Source organism: Mesoplodon bidens (genome assembly GCF_964165515.1).
Source record: "Mesoplodon bidens genome assembly, chromosome: 20".
NCBI lineage: Eukaryota > Metazoa > Chordata > Mammalia > Artiodactyla > Ziphiidae > Mesoplodon > Mesoplodon bidens.
Genome location: NC_138181.1, coordinates 28,901,973 through 28,926,802, shown reverse-complemented (window position 1 = coordinate 28,926,802; position 24,830 = coordinate 28,901,973). Strand labels below are relative to the sequence as shown.

Sequence of the window (24,830 nt, the reverse complement as noted above, 5' to 3'; positions counted from 1 at the left end):
AAACATGCCAAATGTTAACAATTTACAGAATCACAGCACACGGATACTCATAATACTATTTCAGCGTTTTTGTAGCCTTAAGATTTTTTTTTAATTATAAAAACGTGGGAGATATCCATATGATGGAATACTACTCAGCAATAAAAAGGAACACACTATGGACACCCCACCAGGTGAATGAGCCTCAAAACTAGTATGCTCAGTAAAAGAAGCAAGACCCAAGGGACCACATATTGAATGACTCCATTTATGTGAAATATCCATGAAAGGCAAAGTTAAAAACACATAAAGTAGATTAGTGGTTCTCTGGGGCAGAAGTGGTGACAGATGAGAGCTACCAATAATGTGCATGAAGGGTAAGACCTCATGAGGGATGAGACCACCAAGATGAGAAGAGAGAACAAGCAAAGACCAGAGAACAAGAACCAAACTCTTCTTGGAGCCTCAGTGTGAAGGGCTGGCAAAAGAGAAGTCAGTGGAAGTTACTAGAAGGGGAGATTGAGAGGAGGATGGAAACTTGGGACCCAATAAAGAGACAGTCTGTAGAAGGCAGGGATGGTCAAAAGGTAAAATTCCACAGAGAGAGGTTGAAAGATGGCATTGGATGTTGCTATTAGAAGGTCTTGGGTGAACTTAGGAAGAGCAGTGATGGTAGAAGGATGACATCAAAAGTTAGACTGCCGGGGCTTCCCTGGTGGCACAGTGGTTGAGAGTCCACCAGCCGATGCAGGGGACACAGGTTTGTGCCCCGGTCTGGGAAGATCCCACATGCCGTGGAGCGGCTGGGCCCGTGAGCCGTGGCCGCTGAGCCTGAGCGTCCGGAGCCTGTGCTCCACAACGGGAGAGGCCACAACGGTGAGAGGCCCGTGTACCGCAAAAAAAAAAAAAAAAAAAAAGTTAGACTGCCACTCATACATCTGCCCGACCCTGCTTCCACCCTCACCCTCGCTGGTCCCCATTCTCTGCCCCAGTAGCCAGAGTGATTTTCTAAGATGAAAGTTATATCACACCACTCCTCTGCTCAAAACCCTCCCGTGCCTTTCTCTGCACTCAGAATAAGGTCCAGAGTCTGCATGACCTCCAGGGACCTGATGTGGCCTTGCGTTAGCTCAGGCCCTTTGGGAAGGAGACAGTGAGAGAAGATTAGACATGCATGAAATTTACTGAGGGAAGCAGCTGTTACAGGTGAAGAGCAGGAAGCAGGAGTAGGCGGGAGAATCCTCCGCTTGTGAAGGTCTGACATCTGCGAAAGGAGATGGAGAAGGAAGGGACTGGGAAGAAAGGGCCTCTGCAAATGTAAGAAAGTTTGGCCAGATTGATGGGGGTCCTTCGGCCAAAGTCACCCATTAGAGGAATGGGCAAAGGTAGGACCCCGGCCTTGCTTGGTCATTGGTTAGGATCAGCCTGGGGGAAGTGGGGCTTCGGCACCGGCACAGTGGTGGACCCAGCGGGCAGCAGGGGAACCATGGGTTATCCAGGCTCCCCACAGCTGGACATCGGAGCCGAGCATTTCTGTGGCCGCCATACCACTTGTTAGGTCCCGGGCCTCATCTGCCACTCTCCCCATCACTCACTTCTGTTGTGGCTACCCTGGCTCTTTGCTGTCCCTCTAAGATCCCGAGCATGTTTCTGCCTCTGAGCTTTCATCCTTGCTGTCCCCTCGTCTGGAACTCTTTGCTGTCACATATCTATGTGGCCAGCCCCCTTACTCGCTCCAGGTCTTTGCTTGAATTCTATCTTATCAGAGAGGCATTTGCAGACCACTCTATATAAAGTGGCATTCTCAGCGTTCTCGGAGCCCTTAACCTTTTTCACTTTTTCCATAGAAACTACATGACTTTATTTGTTTGTTTATTTGTCTGTAGCACTTCACAGGAATATAAGTTCCATGAGGGTGGAAACTCTGGCCTGTTTTGTTCATGTGTATCTCCAGTACCTAGAAGAGTGTACCTCTGGGCTCACGAAAGGCAATGGATGCTTTTTTTTTCTTTTTTTTTTGGGTTCCGGGGCCTCTCACTGTTGTGGCCTCTCCCATTGCAGAGCACAGGCTCCGGACATGCAGGCTCAGCAGCCATGGCTCACAGGCCCAGCCGCTCCGCGGCATGTGGGATCTTCCCAGACCAGGGCACGAACCCGCGTCCCCTGCATTGGCAGGCGGACTCTCAACCACTGCGCCACCAGGGAAGCACACTGGATGCTTTTTGAGTAAAAAATAAATGAAAGATGAACACCTCTCATGTTCACATAGCAAGTGCTCTGGGAATATTTATGTAATGGCTGAATGAGTCAGGCACTGTTCCAGGAGCTGCGAATACAGCAGTGAACAAGACTCCCCACTGTCACAGAGTATACATTCTTTAATAAAAATAAAAGACTGATTATTGGATGCTAGAGTCTAATAGATCATTTATGGGAGCAGAAGTATCTTGTCATAAGTCTCTCTGAGCTAACATTAAAGGCACGTGCTCTCTTAGGAGCCTATCCCAGGAAAGAATGTAACATGGCCACGAGTTGAACAAGCCCAGTGGTCTTTGCTTTCATTCTCATGTTTACACTTCAATTCCAGAAGTCAAGCGTTGGTTTTCATTGTGCCTGAAGCCTTTCCCCGTGGTGTCTCCTTGTGGAAACAGTAACCGAGCTCAGCTGCAGTGGGGAGATTCCGAAAGCGAACATTTTCTTAAAATACCAACCCTTTTCTAGTTAACAAAATCAAACATCATTCAAGATTTTTGCTCCAAGTAAAGAAGGTCATTTCTTCACCAATTGCCGTTTCTACTCCTCCCAATATTATCTGAAGATCTGGAAACCTATGTTCCATTTGTGTCATTGTGGGCAGGTGATGAGAAGCTTCCATCCTGAAGCCGCGCCTTGGCCTGACCACACTATGTTTGCTGGTGGTCGCTAGGAATCCCCTCCGTGGGAGCGCAGACGGGCGTCTCTTGTAAGATGTAAAGGGAATTCAGGAGAAGCCACCTGTGAAAAGTGATGTCAAGTAGCTCCAGAGGTTGGAAAATGTAGGAACAATTTAGCTTCAGGGGGAAGCAATTCTGATGAGAAAAGATTCAGGAGAATGTATTACCAATTAAATGGTGGAGACATTTCAAAATAAAGACATCAGAGCTTCCCTGGTGGCGCAGTGGTTGAGAGTCCGCCTGACGATGCAGGGGACGCGGGTTCGTGCCCTGGTCTGGGAGGATCCCACATGCCGCGGAGCAGCTGGGCCCGTGAGCCATGGCCGCTGAGCCTGCGCGTCTGGAGCCTGTGCTCCGCAACGGGAGAGGCCCCAACAGTGAGAGGCCCGCGTACCGCAAAAATAAATAAATAGATAGATAGATAGATAGATAAATAAATAAATAAAGACATCAAACCGCAATTGTGAGATTCGTTGGTAATCCACTGGGCCCACTGACAGGGCCATTTTTGCATTTTATTTGTTTCCTTATGTGACAGAATAGGTACTGATACCATGTAGAAGTCAACATCCGGTCTTATTAACACTTGACTTGAAACCGAATCCATCTAGAAAGATTGATAGGAATCGAAATGACAGATAAGGTGCTTAAGCAAGCCAATGTATTTGCCATTCTTTTAAAAAACTTCATTTCTGGATTTTCCATCTGTGACCCTCCAGGGCGGCCACTTGGCCTGTCAGGCTGTTTCAGAGGGTTGGAACCTAGCAGCTCTGTGTGCCTGGCGGGCCAGCAGGCCCTGCGCGGGGAAAGTGGATTGGAGTTGATACAGTGAACAGCTCCTCCTGGCTACACCAGAGAACGCCTCCCTCACCCTCCTCCTTTCCCTGCCACGGCTCTACATGGGGGTTATTCCAGTGAAACAGAGGGGATGGAGTCCATTAGGTTTTTCCCAAAAAAGAATTAAACTTTGTTCCTCAGGTCAATTGGTAGTGAAGGATGTGATTTTAAGTAGAAATTTCTGGCCTAGGCTTCTAATCCCCCAAATCCTACCTCAAGCCAGGCCATTTCCCCCCTTTTTAAAATCATAACTCGCGAGGCGTGGGGGGCAAAAACTACACTCCTGCTTTGAAAAATAAATGTATGGTCGTCTGGCTTCAAATGCTAACCGCAGCCGCAGTGCCCGTTCGGTTCAGTAGTGACGCAGTGAAGAGGGGCACGATCAACTAACAGCACTGCCTTCCCTGTGACCTGAGCCAAGGTCAGAAGGTTCGGGGGAGGAGAGCAGAAGTGGTCACGGCGACAGATAAGAAAGAGGACCTTGGGCTTCCCTGGTGGCGCAGTGGTTGGGAGTCCGCCTGCCGATGCAGGGGACGCGGGTTCGTGCCCCGGTCCGGGAAGATCCCACATGCTGCAGAGCGGCTGGGCCCGTGAGCCATGGCTGCTGAGCCTGCGCGTCCGGAGCCTGTGCTCCGCAACGGGAGAGGCCACAACAGTGAGAGGCCCGCGTACGGCAAAAAAATAAAATAAAAAAAAAGAAAGAGGACTTTGCCACAGCATTTGAACTCGGAGCCCTAAACCCCTTCATTATTTTCAGAAGAGCAACTCGAAACCAGAAAGACTTTGAGGCCAGCGGGTTTAGGGATCACCGTAGCCGGACTTGAACCAACATCTCTCGCTTCTAATCCATGACCCTTCTCACGCAGACACCATCAAGAGACAGGGAGGAAGTGACCAGGCCAAGCCCAGATCGGCACACGAACACAGAGAGGGAGGGGGCTCATGTGAGGGGAGAAGTGGTTACGTCTGGCCGTGACCTGAAAAACTATAAAATATGGCGAAGTCAAATACAAGGTAATCTTGTTTGGGCAGAAGCATTGCCTTTTTATTTCACGTTATTAAGAAATTCATATTCTCCTGCTGACCACAAAACCACCTGGAGGTGGAAGCTGGGCAAACAGGATACCTTCTACCTCACACCATGTCGCCCGAGGGGACTGCTGTTTCTGAGAACTGTCCCAGACTCTCAGTTATAAATGGCTTAAACTCCCAAACCTAAAATCTCTTGGGAATAAGACTGAAGTTGTTTTAAGCCACCAGAGCTCTGGATTACTCACCAATTTGGAATTTAGTGAAAAGGTAAACCATAGGAGTTTTAAACTGGGTATCTACTTGCCTCTTAAAATATTTGACAGAGTTTGCAAAATACTTAATTATACCCATTTCTGCTTTGCATTCCTAAAACCTGTCCTGGGTCGGGTATGGATTGGGGCTGAGGAGAGAGAGTCATAGGACAATGTCTGAGGCAATCTTTGCCATGTCCATTTGGATTTTTCATCTGCTGTGAAACTAAAAAGGTCCCCCTTGATGGCCTAGCAGCAGGGACTGCCTTTCTGTAAGGAGTGAGGGGTGGAATGGGGCAGAGAATAGCTTAAAAGGAAACTGGCTGAGTATTTAGGATACAGCAGCTTCCAAGTAATTTTAAAAGAAACACAAAGAGACACTTACGGAGCTCCCGCTAAGTGTGAGGGTAGATGAGACACTTGAGTGGGAGGGTCCTGCCCTCACCGGGACCACCATGCCCTCCCAGGCCCCCAGAACCAAGTGTACTTACATGCAGCTAGTCCGGAGCAGCACCTCGGTGGCCTGGGCCAGTGTCCCAGATGGGGCTTTTCAAAAGAAGCCTGTTTAAACCATTCCTCACAACTGTTCAGCCGTGGCCATTTGAGATAAGCAGCTAAGTGTCTGAGGCTGAATCCCCTCTTTTGTACTCAACCCCAGAAGCGCGTATTGTTCGTATTGTCCATTGAGACACACAAAGGAGGGTTTAAAACAGAGCTGTCCGTGAGGCTGCCTAGTCTGGAAGAAGCTTGGAAGGGCCGTGACACATGCACTGTGCAGTCTGTGTGCACAGGCGTGTGTCATGTGCGTAATGCAGCTACAAGGTCACTGTCTGAGGGACGGACACTTAGCTGGCCACACAGGACTGTGCTGCTCTGAGAGCCACTTCTTTGAAGGCGGGAAGTCCTAACAGAGCACAGGATCCTATACTCACAGTTCTGCCCATCCTGGGGCTCTGTGAGCTTGAGTGAGTAAGTTAAGAGCTCACACGTAAAAAGAAACGAGATTGAGTTATTTGTAGTGAGGTGGATGGACCTAGAGTCTGTCCTACAGAGTGAAGTAAGTCAGAAAGACCAAAACAAATACCGTATGCTAACACATATATATGGAATCTAAAAAAAAAAAAAAAAAAAAAAGGTTCTGAAAAACCTAGGGGCAGGACAGGAATAAAGACGCAGACGTAGAGAATGGACTTGAGGACACGGGGAGGGGGAAGGGCAAACTGGGACGAAGTGAGAGAGTGGCATGGACTTATATATATTACCAAACATGAAATAGATAGCTAGTGGGAAGCAGCCGCATAGCACAGGGAGATCAGCTGGGTGCTTTGTGACCACCTAGAGGGGTGGGATAGGGAGGGTGGGAGGGAGACGCAACAGGGAAGAGATATGGGGATATATGTACAGGTATAGCTGATTCACTTTGTTAGAAAGCAGAAACTAACACAACAATGTAAAGTAATTATACTCCAATAAAGATGTTAAAATAAATAAATAAATAAAAATAAAAATTAGGACATCCAAAAATAAATAAATAATTAATTAAAATTAAAAGAAAAAAGAGCTCACAGCCTCGATTTCCTCATCTATAAAACCAGGTTAAGTACGCCCACCTTACATGGTTTTCTGAGGACTGAAATACTATTTGAAAGCACCTGGGCCTAGGCGCTTTAGACCCAAGGATGTAGGAATCCTGCAGACGTTTGGGAAATGTACATCCTGTTCCCTCTTTTTTTTTTTTTTCTTTTCCCCCGGTACGCGGGCCTCTCACTGTTGTGGCCTCTCCTGTTGCGGAGCACAGGCTCCGGACGCGCAGGTCCAGCGTCCATGGCTCACAGGCCCAGCCGCTCCGCGGCATGTGGGATCTTCCCGGACCGGGGCACGAGCCCGCGTCCCCTGCGGGGACAGGCGGCCTCTCAACCACTGCCACCAGGGAAGCCCCATCCTGTTCCCTCTTGACTAAATCTGGCGGCTGTAACAAAGGAGGACAACAGAGTGCTGCAGAGACAGAGGCCTCCATCGTCCTCGCAGACTCTGACTCCACCAACCAGAGGCTGCATGGTGAAGATGCTGAGTGATGGACTGGGCTGGGGGGATGCAGAGGTCCTCGTTCTGGTCCTGCTTTATCCAATTCCTGGCTAGGTGACCTCACACAGACGGCACACCCTCCCCAGATTGGAGTTCTCTCATCTGCAGATTTGCCCTTACATAACTCCCAAGGTGATTATAAAGATCGTCTGAAGGTATCAAGATTAGAAAGGAAGAAGTAACTGTTTTTATTTGCAGGAAACATGATCTTGTAGATTCTTGTGATGCAGAGAATCCTAAGGAATCCACATAATTCTATCAGAACTAATAAACAAATTCAGCAAGGTAGCAAGATGCAAGATCAACACCCAGAAATCAGTTCAGTTTTCATACACCACAAAAGTGAAGTTAAGAAAATAATTCCATTCATAATAACATCATAAAATAAAATGCCTAAAAATATTTTAAAAGAAGTGCAAGACTTGTGCACTGAAAATTATAAAGCAGTGTGGAAAGAATTTGAAACCTGAATAAGTGGACGTCTCATGTTTATGGATCAAAAGACTTAATATTGTTAAGTTGGCAATATTTCCTAAATTATTCTATAGATTCAACACAACACCTAACAAAATCCTAGCTGGATTTTTTTTTCCAGAAGTTGAAAAGCTCATCCTAAAATTTATTTGGAAATACAAGTGACTCAAAATAGCCAAAACCATCTTCAAAAAGAAGTAAGGGGGCTTCCCTGGTGGCGCAGTGGTTGAGAGTCCGCCTGCCAATGCAGGGGACACGGGTTCGGGCCCCGGTCCAGGAGGGTCCCACATACCGCAGAGCGGCTGGGCCCGTGAGCCATGGCCGCTGAGCCTGCGCGTCCGGAGCCTGTGCTCCGCAACAGGAGAGGCCATAATAGTGAGAGGCCCGCGTACCGCAAAAAAAAAAAAAAAAAAAGAAGAAGTGGGAAGACTTACACACCCCTATTACAAAACTCACTACAAAGCTACAGCAATCGTGATGGTGTGGTCCTGGCATAAGGATGGACATAGGAAGTAAAACTGAGAGCCCAGGAATAAACTCTAGCATTCATGGTCAGTTGATTTCCTACAAAAATATCAAGAAAGGAATAGTTTTTTCAACAAATGGTGCCAGAGCAACTACCTCACACCATACACAAAAATTAGCTCAAAATGTATTGCAGACCTAGATGTAAGAACTAAAAGTATAAAACTCGCAGAAGAAAACAAAGGCGTAAATCTTCATGATGTTGGATCAGTCAGTTATCTCTTAGATATGACACAAAAAGTACAAAAAGAAAAGACTGAGATATTGGACTTCATCAACATCAAATGCTTTTGTACTTCAAGACACTTCAAAGTGATGACAACCCTCTGCCTGGGAGAAAAATGTTTTCAAATCATATACTCCATAAGAAATATATATCCAAAATATATAAAGAACTCCCAAAACTAATAATAAAAAGACAACACAATTTTTTTAAATGGATAATAGAATTTGAGTAGACATTTTTCCAAAGAAGTTATCAAATAGCTAATAAGCACATGATGTTAAGCATCTTAGTTCTTAGGGAAATGTAAATCAAAACCACAATGAAATACCCTGTCACTCCCACTCGAATGGCTATAGTAAAAAAGGAAAGACAATGACAAGTGTTATTGAGGATGTAGAAAAATGGGAACCGTCATACAGTGGCAATATAAAATGGTACAGCCACCTTGAAAAACAGTTTGGCAATTTCTCATAATGTTAAATGCAGCATTACCATATGACCCAGCAATTTCATGCCTAGGTATCTACCCAGGAGGAATGACAACATATGTCCACACAAAGGCTTGTACATGAATGTTCACAGCAGCCTTATTCATAATAGCTGAAAAGTGGAAATGACCCAAATGTTCATCAGCTGGTGAATGAATAAACAAAGCGTGGCCTATCCATACAATGGAATATTTTTTGCCAATGAAAAGGAATGATGTTCTAATACAACATGGATGAACCTCAGAAGCATTATGCTGAGTGAAAGAAGCCAAATACAAAAGAACACATGGTTCCATTTATATGAAATGTCCAGAAAAGGCAAATCTTTAGAGAAAGAAAGAAGATGAGTGGTTACCTAGGGCTGGAGGTGAAAATGGGGAGCAACTACCCAGCCCAAGCTTTCCTTTTGGGATGATGGAAATATTCTAAAGTTATATTGTGGTGATAGTTGCACACCTCTGTAAACATACTAAAAGTCACTGAGTTGTACACTTACAATGGATAGATTTTATGGTATGTAAATTATACCTCAATAAATCTATTAATAATTTTAAAAGATCACTTGAGAGCACAACTATAGAGATCCACATATAGGACCTCATTAGCATATCAAGACTAAGTTAGGGCTTCCCTGGTGGCGCAGTGGTTGAGAGTCCGCCTGCCGATGCAGGGGACACGGGTTCGTGCCCCAGTCCAGGAGGATCCCACATGCCACGGAGCGGCTGGGCCCGTGAGCCATGGCCGCTGAGCCTGCGCGTCCAGAGCCTGTGCTCCGCAACGGGAGAGGCCACAGCAGTGAGAGGCCCGCGTATCACACAAAAAAAAAAAAAGAAAAAAGACTAAGTTACATCCCTCAGATTCCCAGCTACACAGTCAAATACCAGCCCCCAGGTCCTCCAATGCAGGCTTTACCCACAAAGTCTTGTCCAGACTTTCCATCTCCCTACTGGTCTCCAAACCCTGCTGCTACATGCAAAGCCCCTTTTCTGTTTCTTCTTTTTAATTTTTCTGTTTGATAATACTGTCCATCTCCTATAGAAACTTCTTCTTTCCTTGATTACTCTGACCCTGTTTGACCCCTGATTTTCATTTGAGGTCTTTGCTAGAATGTTCTGTGACAGGTCTTTACTTCTTGTCTCCTTTCCTGTCTCTTCTATGTCGTGCTCCCTAAACGTAAGAAGGTCCCCCAAGGTTTCATGTTGACCTCTTTCCCTTCTCTTGACACAATCCTCCCAAGGAGCCTCATCTACTCACATAATTTCCACCTCTATGAGGACAACTCTGAAATCTGTATCTCCAGCCTTCATGGCTAGTAAAGAAATCACCACCCAGGCGTCTTGCAAGTGCCCAAAGTATGAGACTTAGATACTGTATTGATATATTTTATTGAAACATTAGCCAGTATATTCCCTTCCATCATGTTTCAAGTAGGTGTCCAGTCCTTTTTTTTTTTTGCGGTACGCGGTCCTCTCACTGTTGTGGCCTCTCCTGTTGTGGAGCACAGGCTCCGGACGCACAGGCTCAGCGGCCATGGCTCACGGGCCCAGCCGCTCCATGGCATGCGGGATCTTCCTGGACCGGGGCACGAACCCGTGTCCCCCGCATCGGCAGGCGGACTCTCAACCACTGCGCCGCCAAGGAAGCCCTGTCCAGTACCTTTTGTCTTTGGAGAGCTGATATTACCTGCAGGACACACTCCTTCCTTTGGGACTTTTTATCATCTCAAACTGAGCTCATTTAAACACACAGTGAACATGACTTTAAAGGGGAGGGGAGGAAGGAAGGCATATATGCCCTGAGGGAAGCAAGGAAGACAGGAACACAGGATGGGCTACAGAATTCTGGGCACTTGACTCCCAGGCTCCTTCATTCTCCCCTTGGCTTTGGATGGCCTCTCCCAAACCCACACTGCTCAGAAATGTCAGAGTAACCATCTCAAGGCCCACTTCTGCTCTCCAAACGCTCCCCGTTATTCCCGCCTCTGCCCCTGGACTTGAGCGACGCCATTCGCCCTCTCGGCCCTCCTGCCAGGTTTCAACCTGGCCAAGTCCTTCAGGCTTCACTCAAACACCGTCACCTCAGCAAACCTTCCCTCTTCGCCACACACCCTTAGAAATGGTCCCTGCATCCCCTGTGCCTATTCTGTCCTGGCTTATGACTCTTTCTTTCTGCACACACGGAGTTGCTCAGCTTATCTGCAAGCTCATCCAAGACAGAGGCCGTGTCCCCTCAGAACAGCACCCCTCACCTAGGAAATGATCATATATCCCCGCATAGGGAATGATCATACACAAATGTACTTTGTGAACGTACGTCAACATTACATGCTGTTGTAATTACCAAATTCTGTGGTTCAGACGGTAAGTGGTAAAGGAGCCAGCAAATGGAAGAAAATGAGATCTCAGAGCGCCATCCAGCTCTGAGATGTTACTATCTGTGGGTCAAGGCCTCGTAGAGGGGGGACATCTTATTTTGGCTGCAAAGAGAAAGATGGGTGGAGGGCAGCTGGGTCCGGGCTGGGGTGGAGGCTCAGGGGTTCCAAGGAGGACGGCAGTAGAGTGCTTCCAGAAGTAATAAGAAGGATAAGCAGACGGAAGGACTGGGCATTCTCAGAGAGGCCTCCAACCCAAACAGGGAGGTAAAGAGGTCGTTCTGCAAAATTCCATTCCCGCAGGGGTTGCACAACTGGCCAACAGAACCCTGATGATCCCTGTGTTTGAAGGGTAGGAATCAGTCTGTTTCCGCTGACGGAAGCTCCTGAGGTGAGATTCACCACACAGCTGGCTAGTCAGTTCAAACGGCTAGTCAAACAGGTGGTTGAGAATTGAGTAAATAAAGGCATTTTTGTTTCCATTTTATTCTTTTAGCTTTTAGCAGCTGTTAACACAGTCTGAGAGTGAAGTCTTTGGACCGTGACTTTCTTATCTGTTCCATCAGAACTTGATGAGGTCAGTTAAGGCTTGTGAAGAACAGCAGCCAGCCTCCGATGACCAGCCAAGGCCTGGGAAAGGGTGGGGGGGGGGCGGTGGGCGGGAATGGCTGAGCTGAGTCTAAGCACCCTCCACCCACAACACACACAATCTTCTAGGCGCTTCCACCACCTTCCTGACCGGATCTTTGATGAAATCTACACACAAAGCTTCTTCGAATCCCATCTCCACTTCGGCTTACACATCCCGGGAAGCATTAAGGAGGGTGAGAAAAAAGCAAAAGCAAACCAAGCAGGGAAGCCCGGCCAGGAAGGAGTGGAGTGCTCAGAGAGCACAGGCAAAGCGGCCGCGCGGATCAACAGGCAGGAAGGATTGGAAGGGATTCCTCGGCTTCCATCCCTGGACATCTGAGGGAGGCCAGACTCTGGCCTGACTCAGAGGCCTGTGTTTGGTGAGGTTCTGCCCTTTTATAGATGCTGGAGCCGAACCTTACGCCCCGGTCTCTGTTCTGCACAATGAGATAAATAAATGCGCTAGCATTCCTAAAGCATCTTCTGCTTTTCGCATTTTGTAATTCTGAATGTCTCTGGGGGAAATTTTGGATTGGGATGTAGTGGGTTTTGTTACATAGTTCCAAGCTCATTCACACAGTTTTAGTGTTCTGTTGTACACCGACAAATGCACACTAAAATGGACTATGAAAGTCATACACAGAAACGTACAGGGAGGGGTGTCATGTTTTGGGGTGAGGCCAGCTGGCTAAGCTGTGGGGGAATGGGCCAGACTGGGAGTAACCAGAACCTGGAATTAGATCCACCCACAGAGCCCAGCAAAACCGGGAGAGCCTTGGGTGCTGGGAGGTCCAGGACAACAGGCTGAATGTGGCAGAGGTGCTCGTTTGGACCTGGGAAGGAGAAGCACAGCCCACGTGAAGATGAAGGAGGGAACTCAGAAGCCTACAGAGTATGGCTGGAGGAATCCAGAATCCAGGGAGGTCGAAACAGCAGTTTGTTAGAAAACAGTGGGACCTCAGCTGATGAGGTCCAGAGACTCAGAAGACAGATAAATAATATAAGGATTCCACCGCGGGATCGAACACAAGTCTAGTTCCTGGCACCGAGCCAAAGAAGTGCAACGGACACGAATCAACTGTCTCTTCTGAGCAAGCTCTGGGCCCAGGTGCTTTGATTGCCCACATTCCACTACACTCACTGTGAGCGGGTGTAGACCAGCAGCAGGGTAGGTTGCCATGCGGATGGCCTGGACTACAGTAGGCGGAAAGCCTTCAGAGGCTGGACCCAAGGTGGGCTCTGGTAGACGGTCTCTAGCCCTGCTCCGCAGAGGGAAGCCCCTGACTCCCTGCCCACACTCTTGCTGCTCCAGCAGGGCTTGCCAACCTGCTGCCCGTCAGACATTTTTGTTGGGCAACCTGGGCTGAACAGACAAGGCTGCTCTCCCCAAGGGGATGGGGCGGGGGACCGGGCCCCCGAGCACACCTGTAACCCTCTCACGGCCCACAGCACACAGGTGAGGATGCTCTGCTACAGACGCTTGCCTGAGTTCTCCCAATGACCGCACCTGTCCTCCTGACTCAGCCCTGGCACCACCGGAGCGCTCCCTCTTAAAGGCGGGTGCCCAGGGGAAGCTGCTTCGTCAGGGGGGCGAAGGCTCGGCATTCCCCTCACCACAAGCCTGTCTGTGGTTTCAGCCTGGGCAGCCCTTCGTCCAGATGCGTCTGTCCCTCATGGCTCTGTGACCTGCCTGTCAAGCCCTTGCCCCTCTCCTCGCGCCGGAAAGCGCCAAAGGCAGGAGTAGGTTATGATCAAGCACAAGGTGTGACGCGAGCCACATGCTACACACAGGACGCAGAGGGGCCCCAGGCCCACCCTGGGTCCTCGCCCAGGAGGCCGTGGACACAACGGCCTTATTCACGGACGGGGACCCTGAAACCCCAGTAGGTGTTGTCTAAACTGCCTCTGAAATCAATGTTAACATGCTGACTCAGGCTCCCTCTGGATCCATTCTAAATGTTCTTTAAGCCGTTTGTGGCGTAGCACTGATGATGAAGCAGGTCCTGAGAGCAGCCTTGGCAGGAAGCCTGTGGTCCCAGCAATCAGCAGTGGGGAGAGGGGAGAGGGAGTGAGACAGGAGACCAGCCTGGTATGGAGACCACCTGGCTCCAGGAAGGGGACCTCCTAAAAGAGGGTTTACTGTGCTTATAATCAAAGACTTTCACCACAGCTCTGCCCGCCAGCCTCTCCGGCCCCTCCTGCAGGGAGTACATTTCCAGCAGCTGAATGAACACCCTGGCATCACCGTGGAAGCCAAGAGAAACATACTTTTTGAAAAGCGGCACTTCGGTGTCGAGAGGTCTGATGACGAGCGCTGAAATAATGACGTGCCGGGAGAGATTATTTTCGTAAATTCTTGGAACGCGCTTTTTTCTCCGGGCTTGAGCCAGTGAGTGGTCCTCACGGCTTCTGTCGCCCGACACCTCACACACCCGGCCGCTTTCTGCAGGCGGCTTACTCAGGACCCATTACACACACCATAGCTTTAAGTGGAAACGTGAAAAGGTGTTGTTAGGTGTCTCTGGGAAGTAAGTGACAAAACTGAGACAAGAGTTCATGCAGATGAGAAGACAGATTTAATTGTGTGTTTGTGAGAAATGTCCTCTACCAGCCGTGGGGCAAGCAGAGAGATGAGAAGTCCATATACTGCGGTCCACTGGAACCCACAAGAGCAATTTCTCTCCTTGACCCCTATGATTATTCTACATGTTTCTGGAACACTCCTTTAAGAGGTTGTCTCTGATCCCCTAAAGGGCCAACTCCAGGTGAATATCCAAATCCAACCTGAAATCTATTCTGATGAAAATTTACTTCGTCAAATAAACAGCCGTCCAAACTTTCCCATCTTTGCACATAGGAGCCCCAGACTTCTGAATTTCTTGTAGGCTTGGAATTGACTCAGGTTCCCTTCTTTTCAGCTCTTCCATATTCACTCACTAACCAATCAGCAAGTTCTGCCTCGAGGGCACTCCTCAAATTCAACTCTTCACTTGTAGCCCATCGGAAAGAACAGATGCTCCAACGTTTGAAGTAGAAAAAAAGGAAAGGTGGAGCCTACTGAATTATCTTCAATTTAGCTTCCAAAGCCTTCTATCAATTGCATGTCTTTTTTCTTTTTTTATAAAACAAATTCCCTCTCTCTCTCTAACCCTCTACCCTGTACCGGGATGGTGAATGGGCTTAGCACCCTTCCCTCTGTCTTGTTAATGTGTCTCTGACTATTTCTCTGACTTTACTTGTGCCGTGTCCCTCATCAGAGTCTTTATAGATTTTTTTTTTTTAAGATCTGGCCCCAAATTTATCTCCACTAAAAATCTTTCCAGTCATCTTTCAGTGTTTATTCCACCTTCTAGATCCACCTAGATCCACCTTCTCCACGGAACTGTTCAAGACCATTATAACTCCCAATAAGACCTGTATCCCTGAGCTGCAGACACTTAATCTCTGTGCTATTCGTTTAAATTAAGACCTACAAGTTTCTTATAAAATGCACCTAATATCCATTCAGTGCATAAACATTAAATATATCCCCGCCACCTCTATGTGAGGATTACATATCCTGAACTATTGGCGTCAAGCTTGGCAATATGATTTGCTTTGGCCGATGAAATGGGAATAGATGTGACTTGTGCCACCTCTGAGCAGAACTTTTAAGCATCATTACACTGTTCGCCATTTTCCCTTTTCCCTCTGCCATGCGAGAAGCACGTCTCACTTAGAAGTGGCTTTTTCAGCCTGTGTCTCAAAATGAAGAGGAAATGGGGCAGTTAATCCTTAAAGTCCATGCACATGAGTGAAAAAAGAATCTTAGTTGTGGTAAGCCTCTGACAGAGCTTGTTACTGCAACATGATTTAGCCGAATCCTATTGGTAAAGTGGGTAATATGTACAATTTGTATAACGGTGGTTTTACACAAAGTTTCTCATTCTGTTCTCACAACAAGCCTATTGGGTAAGTTTTACTTTCTCCATTCTACTGCTAAATAATATTAAAACTCAAAAGCACTTGTTCAAATCCTGCAAGTCAGAAAGTGAGAGAACAGATGAAATTAGATCTTTGGCAGCAAATCCATAGCTCTTTCCACTATACCATGTACTGTGGGCTGAACTGTGTTCTCTAAAAAGTTATGTTGAAGTTCTATCCCTCAGCACCTGTGAGTGAGACCTTATTTAGACACAAGGTCTTTGCAGATGTAATCAAGTTAAGATGAGGTCATGAGGACGGGCCCTAATCCCTAATCCCGTATGACTGGTGTCCTTATAGGAAGGGACACACAGGGAGAACACCATGACAGTGAAGGCAGAGACTGGAGCGACATTTCGATGCAATCTACAAACCAGAACTACCAAGGACTGCTGGCAACACAAGAAAGCTAAGAGAAAGGCATGGAACAGATGCTCCCCTAGAGCCTTCAGAGGGAGCGTGGCCCTGCTGGCACCTTGATTTCAGACGACTGGCTTCCAGAACTATGAAGCAATAATTTCTATTATTTTAGGGCACCGCATTTGTGGTAATTTGTTACAGCAGCCCTAGGAAGCCAAACACCGTGACCACCTCAGTTTCAGGGCATAAACCATCAGAAATTCTCAGGAAGTAGGTCTGGGGGTGGAAGTGGTGTGTCTAAAGAAGCCTTCATTCTTCCATTGGCTGCCCAGTGTCCCCATCCTGCCTGTGTTAGTTTCCAAGAGCTGTCGTAACAAAGTACCACAGACCAGGTGACTTGAACAACAGAACTTTATTTTTCACAATTCTGGAGGCTAGAAGTCCCAAATCAAGGTGTCATCAGGGTTGGTCTTTTCTACAGCCATCTCTCCTTGGCTCTGTAGATGGCCACCTTCTCCCTGTGTGTGCATATGGTCTTCCGCTGGTGCCCACCTGTGTCCTAATCTCCTCTTCTTGTCAGGACATCAGTTATGTTGGATTAGAGCCCACCCGAACAGCTCCATTTAACTTAATTGCCGTTTTAAAGACCCCCATCTCCAAATGCAGTCACATTCTGAGGCACTGGGGGATAGGACTTCAAGATACACACTTGTGTGTTGGACAAGGAGGACACGATTCAGCCCATAAACCATTTCATGTTTTCAAATATCTAAGGAGCCTCTCACGAGCCTTAAGCAGTCTGGAGTGGAGACTGAGAGCACAAGACGGCTGACCCTTTAAGTCGCCAGTCCCATCCCTGGGTCTGACGGCCAGGACCACACAAAATGTGGCCTTCGCTGTCCTCTCACAGTTGCTCGCATGGTTCTGAACCATTGGCCTTGTTCACGCCTCACTGATGCCTCTGCCTTCTTCGCTTCGGCAGTCTTGGCTGGAGTTAGGCTCTGTCTAGGGCTACGCTGACGACTAGTGTTTTGCTGCACCCCCTACACCCCAGGCCTTTGAGGCCCAGCACCCTCCTCATGGGTGACTCTCCTTTCAACCCTCTTGCAGCCCCTGACCTTACAGTCAAAATGTAAAACAAAACCGATAGACATATTTTGAGGTTATATAAGATTATTAGGCATAAATGGTAATCGGTTCACCTGAATATCTGTTCATTGCTTTCATAAAGCAAAGCATAATTTGTCTTTTCCTTTGCCTGCTAGTTTAGTAGTATCTAAAATCAAAATAATAATCAAGTTCCCTGAAACTCTGAGCGCTTTAATCATTATTATAATGCTTCTTCACTAGGATACATTTTGTTTGAAGACAGAGCATGGCAAGTGAAGGGAGGGTGGCCAGGGAAGGCATATCCACTGTAGTGACTTCGGGGAAGAGATCTAAAAGAAGCAACGGAGCGAGAATTCCCTGGCGGTCCAGTGGTTAGGACTTGGTGCTTTTACTGCCGAGGGCGCAGGTTCAATCCCTGGTCAGGGAACTAAGATCCCTCAAACTTTGGGCCTTTCTGGGGAAAAGCATTCCAGACAGACGGAACAGCAAGTTCAGGTGTCCTGGGATGGCCACCTGCCTGGAACAGGTGAGGGAAAAAGGGAGGAAATGGTGGGGAATGAGGCTGGAAAGGGGCTGGGTGACCTGGGGCCAGTTCTGTAAGAGCTTGAATCTACTGGAGGGTCTGAACAGAGGAGTGACACCATCGGGCCTGTGTTTTAAGAGGACTAGTCTGGTTCGCATGTGAGACAAACTGCAGGGCAGAGAAGGTGGGGGACCAGGAGCTGTTGGGAAGCTCTAGGCTTCCGAGGGTGCGCCCTCTGGTCAGGGCCCCAGGGGTGGAGGCAGGAGAAGCAGAGGCTTTGCGATCCATCCTGAAAGCAGAGCCGACTCAGCTGCGGGAGAAAATGTGGTGAGGAAGATGGGGAGGGGCCAACAGAAGGGACCGAGGAGGAATCAGTGAAACAGAAGGAAACAGAGAGAGGAGGGCGTCCTGGAACTGAGGGCGCTATCAGGTAGGAGGCCACCAAAGCAGAGGACTGACCCTTGATGACCAGGAGGCCGCTGCTGAAAACCAAAGCATGACGGGGTTTTGCAGGAGAGAGAGTAAGCGGGGAGCAGTGGGCACCCCAGACAGAGGCATCTAAATCCAAGGAAGGGGCTTCCCTGGTGGTGCAGTGGTTGAGAATCTGCCTGCCAATGCACGGGACAAGGGTTCAAGCCCTGGTCTGGGTAGATCCCACATGCCGCGGAGCAACAAAGCCCGTGAGCCACAACTACTGAGCCTGCGCGTCTGGAGCCTGTGCTCCGCAACAAGAGAGGCTGCGACAGTGAGAGGCCCGCGCACCGCGGTGAAGAGTGGCCCCCGCTCTCTGCAACTAGAGAAAGCCCTCGCACAGAAACGAAGACCCAACACAGCCCAAAATAAATAAATAAATAAATAAATTTATTTTTTAAAATAATAATAATAAAAATAAATCCAAGGAAGCCAAGCCCTGGGCTGAACAGCTCGAGCAGATGCTGATCCAGGGGGAGGAGAGGCCAGGGTGCCCTGGAGAGAGGCCATGTCCATGCTGCTTGTGCTGTGGGCGTGCAGAGGCCGCCGCAAGTGAAACTGAATTCCCCAGAAGGCTGAGGATGTGGGCTTTTTTTCAAAACATGATTTCTCAAGTACTTTCTGCATTGATTTCCTTTGGTCCAAGTGACAGCCGGTTTTAATTTAAATCGGCTATTTTCTTAAAGGCAAGGGAAAGCTTGCCTTACCCGGCAATCCCTCGCTCCAGAATGTGAGGCCTTGATATCTGGGAAGAATTTGCTTCACGTGTCATTTCTAGGAGGGTGGTCAGAACTGCATCGGCACAGACATTAATTCTAAGCAGTTAACATCCTTGGTTTTGCTTTGATTCCACTAGAGGATTAATCAAGTGCCTTTATCCAGGCTCTGGCTGCTTCCCGGACTGGTCATAAGGAGACCTCTGTCCTGGGTCCCAGGTCATACACAAAACCTTGTGGGCACGCCAGGACTCGGGTCGGGGCCCTGCTGGTTGCTGTATGAGAACTGGCCTCTGAGGCCTGCCCTCCAATCTCAGCCCTGCTACTGAGGTTCTTAGGTGTCTGCAGTGAAGCACACAGTCTCCCTGCGCATTATTTACCAGTTTCTAAATGTTAACATGATAATGACATACTGTATAGCAAACATCTCAGGATATGTTCATCTCTTGGCAGATTATGTTCAGGAAGATTAAATTCTAGACCAGCTTCCCGGCTACTCAGGACATTTCTGGGCCACCTTCCCCAAACACTGAATCAGAAGTGCTCAAGAGTTACAAACAAATGTTGCCATTGGCTTTGGCAAAATGATGCTACCTTATGCTGCCCCAAAACACACCCAACGTTTTCTCTTACGCGTGATCTGCATTGAACAAATCACTGCTTTTTGTCCGTGGATGTTATGTTAAACTTTACTTAAATCAAACGGGGATTTACCTCAAAGAGAATAATTTTACAAAAAGATCCACAGTTAAAAATTAAAACAGGGCACCCTTGGTGGCGCAGTGGTTGAGAATCTGCCTGCCAATGCAGGGGACACGGGTTCGAGCCCTGATCTGGGAGGATCCCACATGCCGCGGAGCAACTAGGCCCGTGAGCCACAACTACTGAGCCTGCGCGTCTGGAGCCTGTGCTCCGCAAAAAGAGAGGCCGCGACAGTGAGAGGCCCGCGCACTGCGATGAAGGGTGGCCTCTGTTCGCCGCAACTAGAGAAAGCCCTCGCACAGAAACGAAGACCCAACACAGCCAAAAATTAATTACTTAATTAATTAATTAAGAAGATTAAAACAGAAAGCTTCCCCATAGCAGTTACACTGTGGTTATATTTTAACTAAAATTAAGTTGATCTACAGACAGCTCTTCAGAAAAAGAGCTTATGCATCAAGTAAGATATTATGATAAATGCCACGCTTGGGGCTGTTTATTCCAGCCTTCAAAATGCTTTCACATGCTACTCCGACTGGAAGAAAATTCTCCTCTCTTCTGGTCTTGCACAGCATATTAGGAAACTACCCATTGGTCCTTTGTGTAGTAGTCTGCTAGGGCTGCCCTAACAAAGTACCACCGACTGAGTGGCCCAGCAACAGAAATTGGTCTCTTGCAGTTCTGGAGGCTGGAAATCTGAGATCAAGGAGTCGGCAGGTCTGGTTTCTGCTGAGGCCTCTCTCCTTGGCTTGCAGGTGACAGCCTTCTCACTGTCCTCATGAGGTCTCTTCTCTGTGAACGGTGATCCCCGATGTCTCTTCCTCTTCTTAAAAAAGCATCAGCCATAGTGGAGCAGGGCCCCACTCTAACAGCATCATTTAACTTAATCACCTCTTTAAAAACCATGTCCTTATATATCGTTACATTCTGATGTACTGGGGGTTGGGATTTCAACACATGAATTTTGGAGGGGCACCATTCGGCCCTTGCTACTCATCTGAGATATTAGCAGGTACGTGATGTGTCTTACCTGCTCAACTTGAATGTAGGCTCCCTGGGTGAATGGCCCTGTTTTAAGATTCTATGTGTTCCCAGTAATCAATTGTCTGATGGATCTTCTTTTTTGCAGGGAGGCGGGGTGCCAGGCCACACAGCTTGTGGGATCTTAGTTCCCCGACCAGGGACTGAACCCAGGCCCTGGTCAGTGAAAGTGTGGAGTCCTAACCACTGGACCGCCAGGGAATTCCCTTGATGGATCTTCTTGATCACTATTGGAATTGTGTTCACATTTGTCCTGATGCAAACACATTTTGAAGGGAAAAAAAAATCCGTCACGGTGGCTTCATGTCAATGACTGGGCTAGATGATTTCCAAGGTTCCTCACAAATCCTGTGACTGTTCATTTCATCACCATCCACGTGGCTTCCCATGAAATTCTCCTCTCTAAAGATCAGTCATTTGCTTAATTTCTAATATGTAGGCCTCCCAAGAGGTGCCAGTCCTAACTTTTTCTAATTTCATGTCTGCTTCTGGCAACACCTGAGATTCTGGCCGGATTAGGACCCAGAAGCTGAGGAAACTGAGGTTCAGGGCAGTGCGATGGCTTGCCCAAAGTCTTCCCGACCCTGCAAGGACTCCAACCAAGTTCTCCCAGCTCCCAGGCCAAGTTCTTTCCAATAACCCCATCATTCCTCATTACGAAAAGAGAAGAACACCAAGGGCTTTATGGCTTATGGGCAATAATTCATGTAAGGAAGTGAGATCACGGACTGCCTTATAAATTCTGAGGAACCTTAAGACAGCATATCTTTTAGTACCGAAAGGATCTAGCATGATTCTTTCGTTGGTTCATAAAATGTTCATATGCTCAAACCATATGTTTAACTACTATTCCCAATGGATAGATCCTTCCTTATATGAAAAAAAGAGGAATTTTTCAACATCAGGTGGAAAAAGCAGCATAGATATTGGGGGAAATAGTCTAGATTTCTTGCTGAGTCAGTTCCAGGGCAGTGGAGATGGCAGCATCCTGATGGCCAGGCCACCCCAGCCCACAAGCCCACCCCAAGCCTTTATGTCCACTCAGTAGATACAAGACAAGTCACACCCAAAGACACTGGCACATGAACATGAGTCTTGCTGGACACATCCTATATACAATATTGCTTCTATAAAAGTGAAAAAGCCAACTTAAGCACCAAGCAAGCTTTCAAGTCAGATCATACATTTTACCATCAAAAACTCTAAAGGCGGGCTTCCCTGGTGGCGCAGTGGTTGAGAGTCCACCTGCTGGTGCAGGGGACACGGGTTCGTGCCCCGGTCCGGGAAGATCCCACATGGCGCGGAGCGGCTGGGCCCGTGAGCCATGGCCGCTGAGCCTGCGCATCCGGAGCCTGTGCTCCACAGCGGGAGAGACCACAACAGTGAGAGGCCCGTGTACCGCAAAAAAAAAAATCAAAAAACTCTAAAGGCGTAAGCTGTATGGAGAGCCTGTGGCTTTCTCGGGCTAGACTCAGTTTGAAAGTAAAGGTAAGATCTTTGTCATTCATGGGACCTGCACTGTCCCACCACGAGAAGGGCCCTTCTGTCGTGCCTAGACCAGAGAAAATACCCACAGCCTGACAAGAAAGTGTCTGCGTGACTAAGGCTTTGTGCAAATTAGCCCTTGTGCTGATATCAGGAACGTGGATCAGACACACAAAGGGCCGAGTCACTGGCTGCGTTTCTCCGTGGAGACTGTAATGGTCCCTTTTTGCTCGTTGGAGTCTGACTTGCTAAAACGGATTTTGTTCCTCTTCCACTGAGACTGACAAAAGTGCACGTGGCAGTTTGTGAATCGAGCCTCGCAGCAGGGCTCTGAGAGACAACTGGTGTCGGGGTGGCTGCAGGTGTGAAACTCCCCGGACAGTGCTGAAGTCGGCCTGTGACACACAATAACCTCTATGTGCGGCCCGCAAACGGCTTCCCTGCAAGGGCAGATAGATCCGTGCCAAGGGAGGACGAGGAGACTTTTGTTCATCTTCTTTATCTGAGAGATGCTGATTGTTTGTCTGTTGGGGGAGATTTTTGAAAATGAGCAGATAAATTCCTTGCTGTGTGTCGTCTGGACTTTTTTTTTTTTTTTTTTTTGCTCTCCATGCCTTTATTTCTGATTCTCCAAAATCTCTTTCCCTGTTAATTTTATGGCATTTTTATGTACACATGCATACAGTATCCACGTATGAAGTCAGAGATAGCAATTTGTCTTTCCAGGATCCTTGGGCTTTGCTGTCCTGTGAAGATCCATAATGAGATACAAGAGTTCTCATCCCCTTCCTGTTAACAGAATTTATAGAGTTTTCCCTGCGCTCAGAGCACATAGCTAAGCCCTACATAAGCATCAATACCAGTGCATTCTTACCAGCCTCCCTGGACAGCTTGCTAAATTCTTTCTGAGCGCCTCTCGCTGGCCCTTACAAAGGTTAGCTGATAAACAAACCGGAAGCTAGGAATCTCTCACTGTGTGAGCACAGATAGAGGATCAAATTCATGGAATCACATTTGGCGTGCTGGCAATCCCAGATGAAGGTCATTTTTAGGCAAAAGTCAGCTTTTCCAAACCCAGCCACAGTCTGGGTTAGCTGGGGGGTTGGGTTTTGTTTTGTTAACAGATGCTAGAAGTTAAAAACGGGAATCTGAACTACACATCCATTTTTTCTTCTCCATGTCATTTTACCTGGCCCCAAAAGGCAAACGGAGCAAGTCGCATTGCTAAGTAATACTTCAGGATATGACCTGAAAATTCCCTCCGAGGCATCCAGGAATCCCACATGTAACTTTCATAATCCAGCACATTGACAAACAAGCCAAAACAGCTCCAGGATGACAGATGACTGCAGGGCAAGGGGACAGGAGAAATTTGATACAAATGAAGCCCTGTGGACTTTTTAAATTTGAACTTAGAAAATACGGAGTAGGCTAGAATTCTTTATTTGTAAAACAAATAACCACTTTAACAATCATCTATTCATGTAGTTCTCTGTTCTCCACGCTGAGAATCCAAAACAGGTCCTGGGGATAACTTTTGGAAAACAACACACCCATGAAAAAAAAAATCTCAGCCAAGAACACACACTTCCTGTCTATCTCTGGTGTCCCAAAGGATGAGGGAAACCTGAACACTTACATGAGACTCTAATGCCAGGAGCTAACTGCTACTGTTGGACTCCAGCCCACCCCTCCCCGCCCGGAGGAGGACACGGTACTCACCAGTCATTAGGCTGTAGTAATTGGGGTAAGAGAGACTGGGAAAGTCTGGGGTCAGGTAATCCACTTTTACCCCCCTGCTCACAATCTCTCTGAAACCAGGCAAGGACTCCAGGGCCTCATCACTGATGTAGTCAGAGCGAAAACCATCCAGCAGAAACACCAGGAGCTTCCGGCGGGCCGGGGCTGGCTGTGCCAGGCTGAGAACAAGGGCCAGCAGGAGGGCCCCGAGCTTCTCTGCCATGCTGCCAGGAGCCTGCCCGAGCACGGCTGGCACAGCCGTCCCTTTGCAGAGACTGAGGATGGAGAATCTGTAGCTATTCTCTCTTCTAGGGGCTGGACCTTGACTGCTGGCCTTCCTGAGCCAAGTTCACTTTCAGAATTTAAAGGTACAGCACCCCCTTTTAAAAACATCTACGCTCACCCTTTACTAGAAAGTGCGGAGATGGACCGCTTCAGAGAAGCCAGGTTCCCAAACAACCCAGAATTAACACCAGGGGAGAGAGTGCAACCTTACTATTTGGGGCGAATGTTCCAGAAATACAAGCGCCCACAGAGAGGTGGAATTTGAGAAGATGACAGAAGTTAGCACTAACTTTGCAGTTGGGCTAACCATAGAGAGGAGGCAAGGAAAAGGGTGATCTCTTGATTTGCTGCCAGCCCACGCCTCTGCCCAATTTAAACTCTCTCACTGACTTTTTCGCTACAATTTAGTAACACAAACCTCTTAACTCGGGATGTAGACAAGAGACCATAAAATTCGCCTTGGGCATATCTGTGGACGTTTCAGCAGGGCCTCCATCTTCATAGCATTTAAAAACAAATTATTTGTCTATGTCTCAGCCACTTCTTTTTGTATGCATCCCTATACAGCGCTTATTGTTTTACTTTTCAAGTTCCCCGTGTCCA

At 47.8% G+C, this 24,830-nt stretch overlaps 1 protein-coding gene across 2 annotated transcripts in view; it reads right to left on the bottom strand.

Annotated features, from left to right (window-relative positions):
* ENPP6 (ectonucleotide pyrophosphatase/phosphodiesterase 6) overlaps positions 1-24,247 on the bottom strand; it is a 96,587-nt gene extending 72,340 nt beyond the window's left edge. For both annotated transcript variants that reach the window (XM_081220899.1, XM_081220900.1), the window contains exon 1: positions 23,925-24,247. In XM_081220899.1, the coding sequence (XP_081077025.1) occupies positions 23,925-24,165 (241 nt within the window). In that variant the 5' untranslated portion in view covers positions 24,166-24,247. The remainder of the gene's footprint in view (positions 1-23,924) is intronic.
* Between the last annotated feature and the right edge of the window lie 583 nt (positions 24,248-24,830).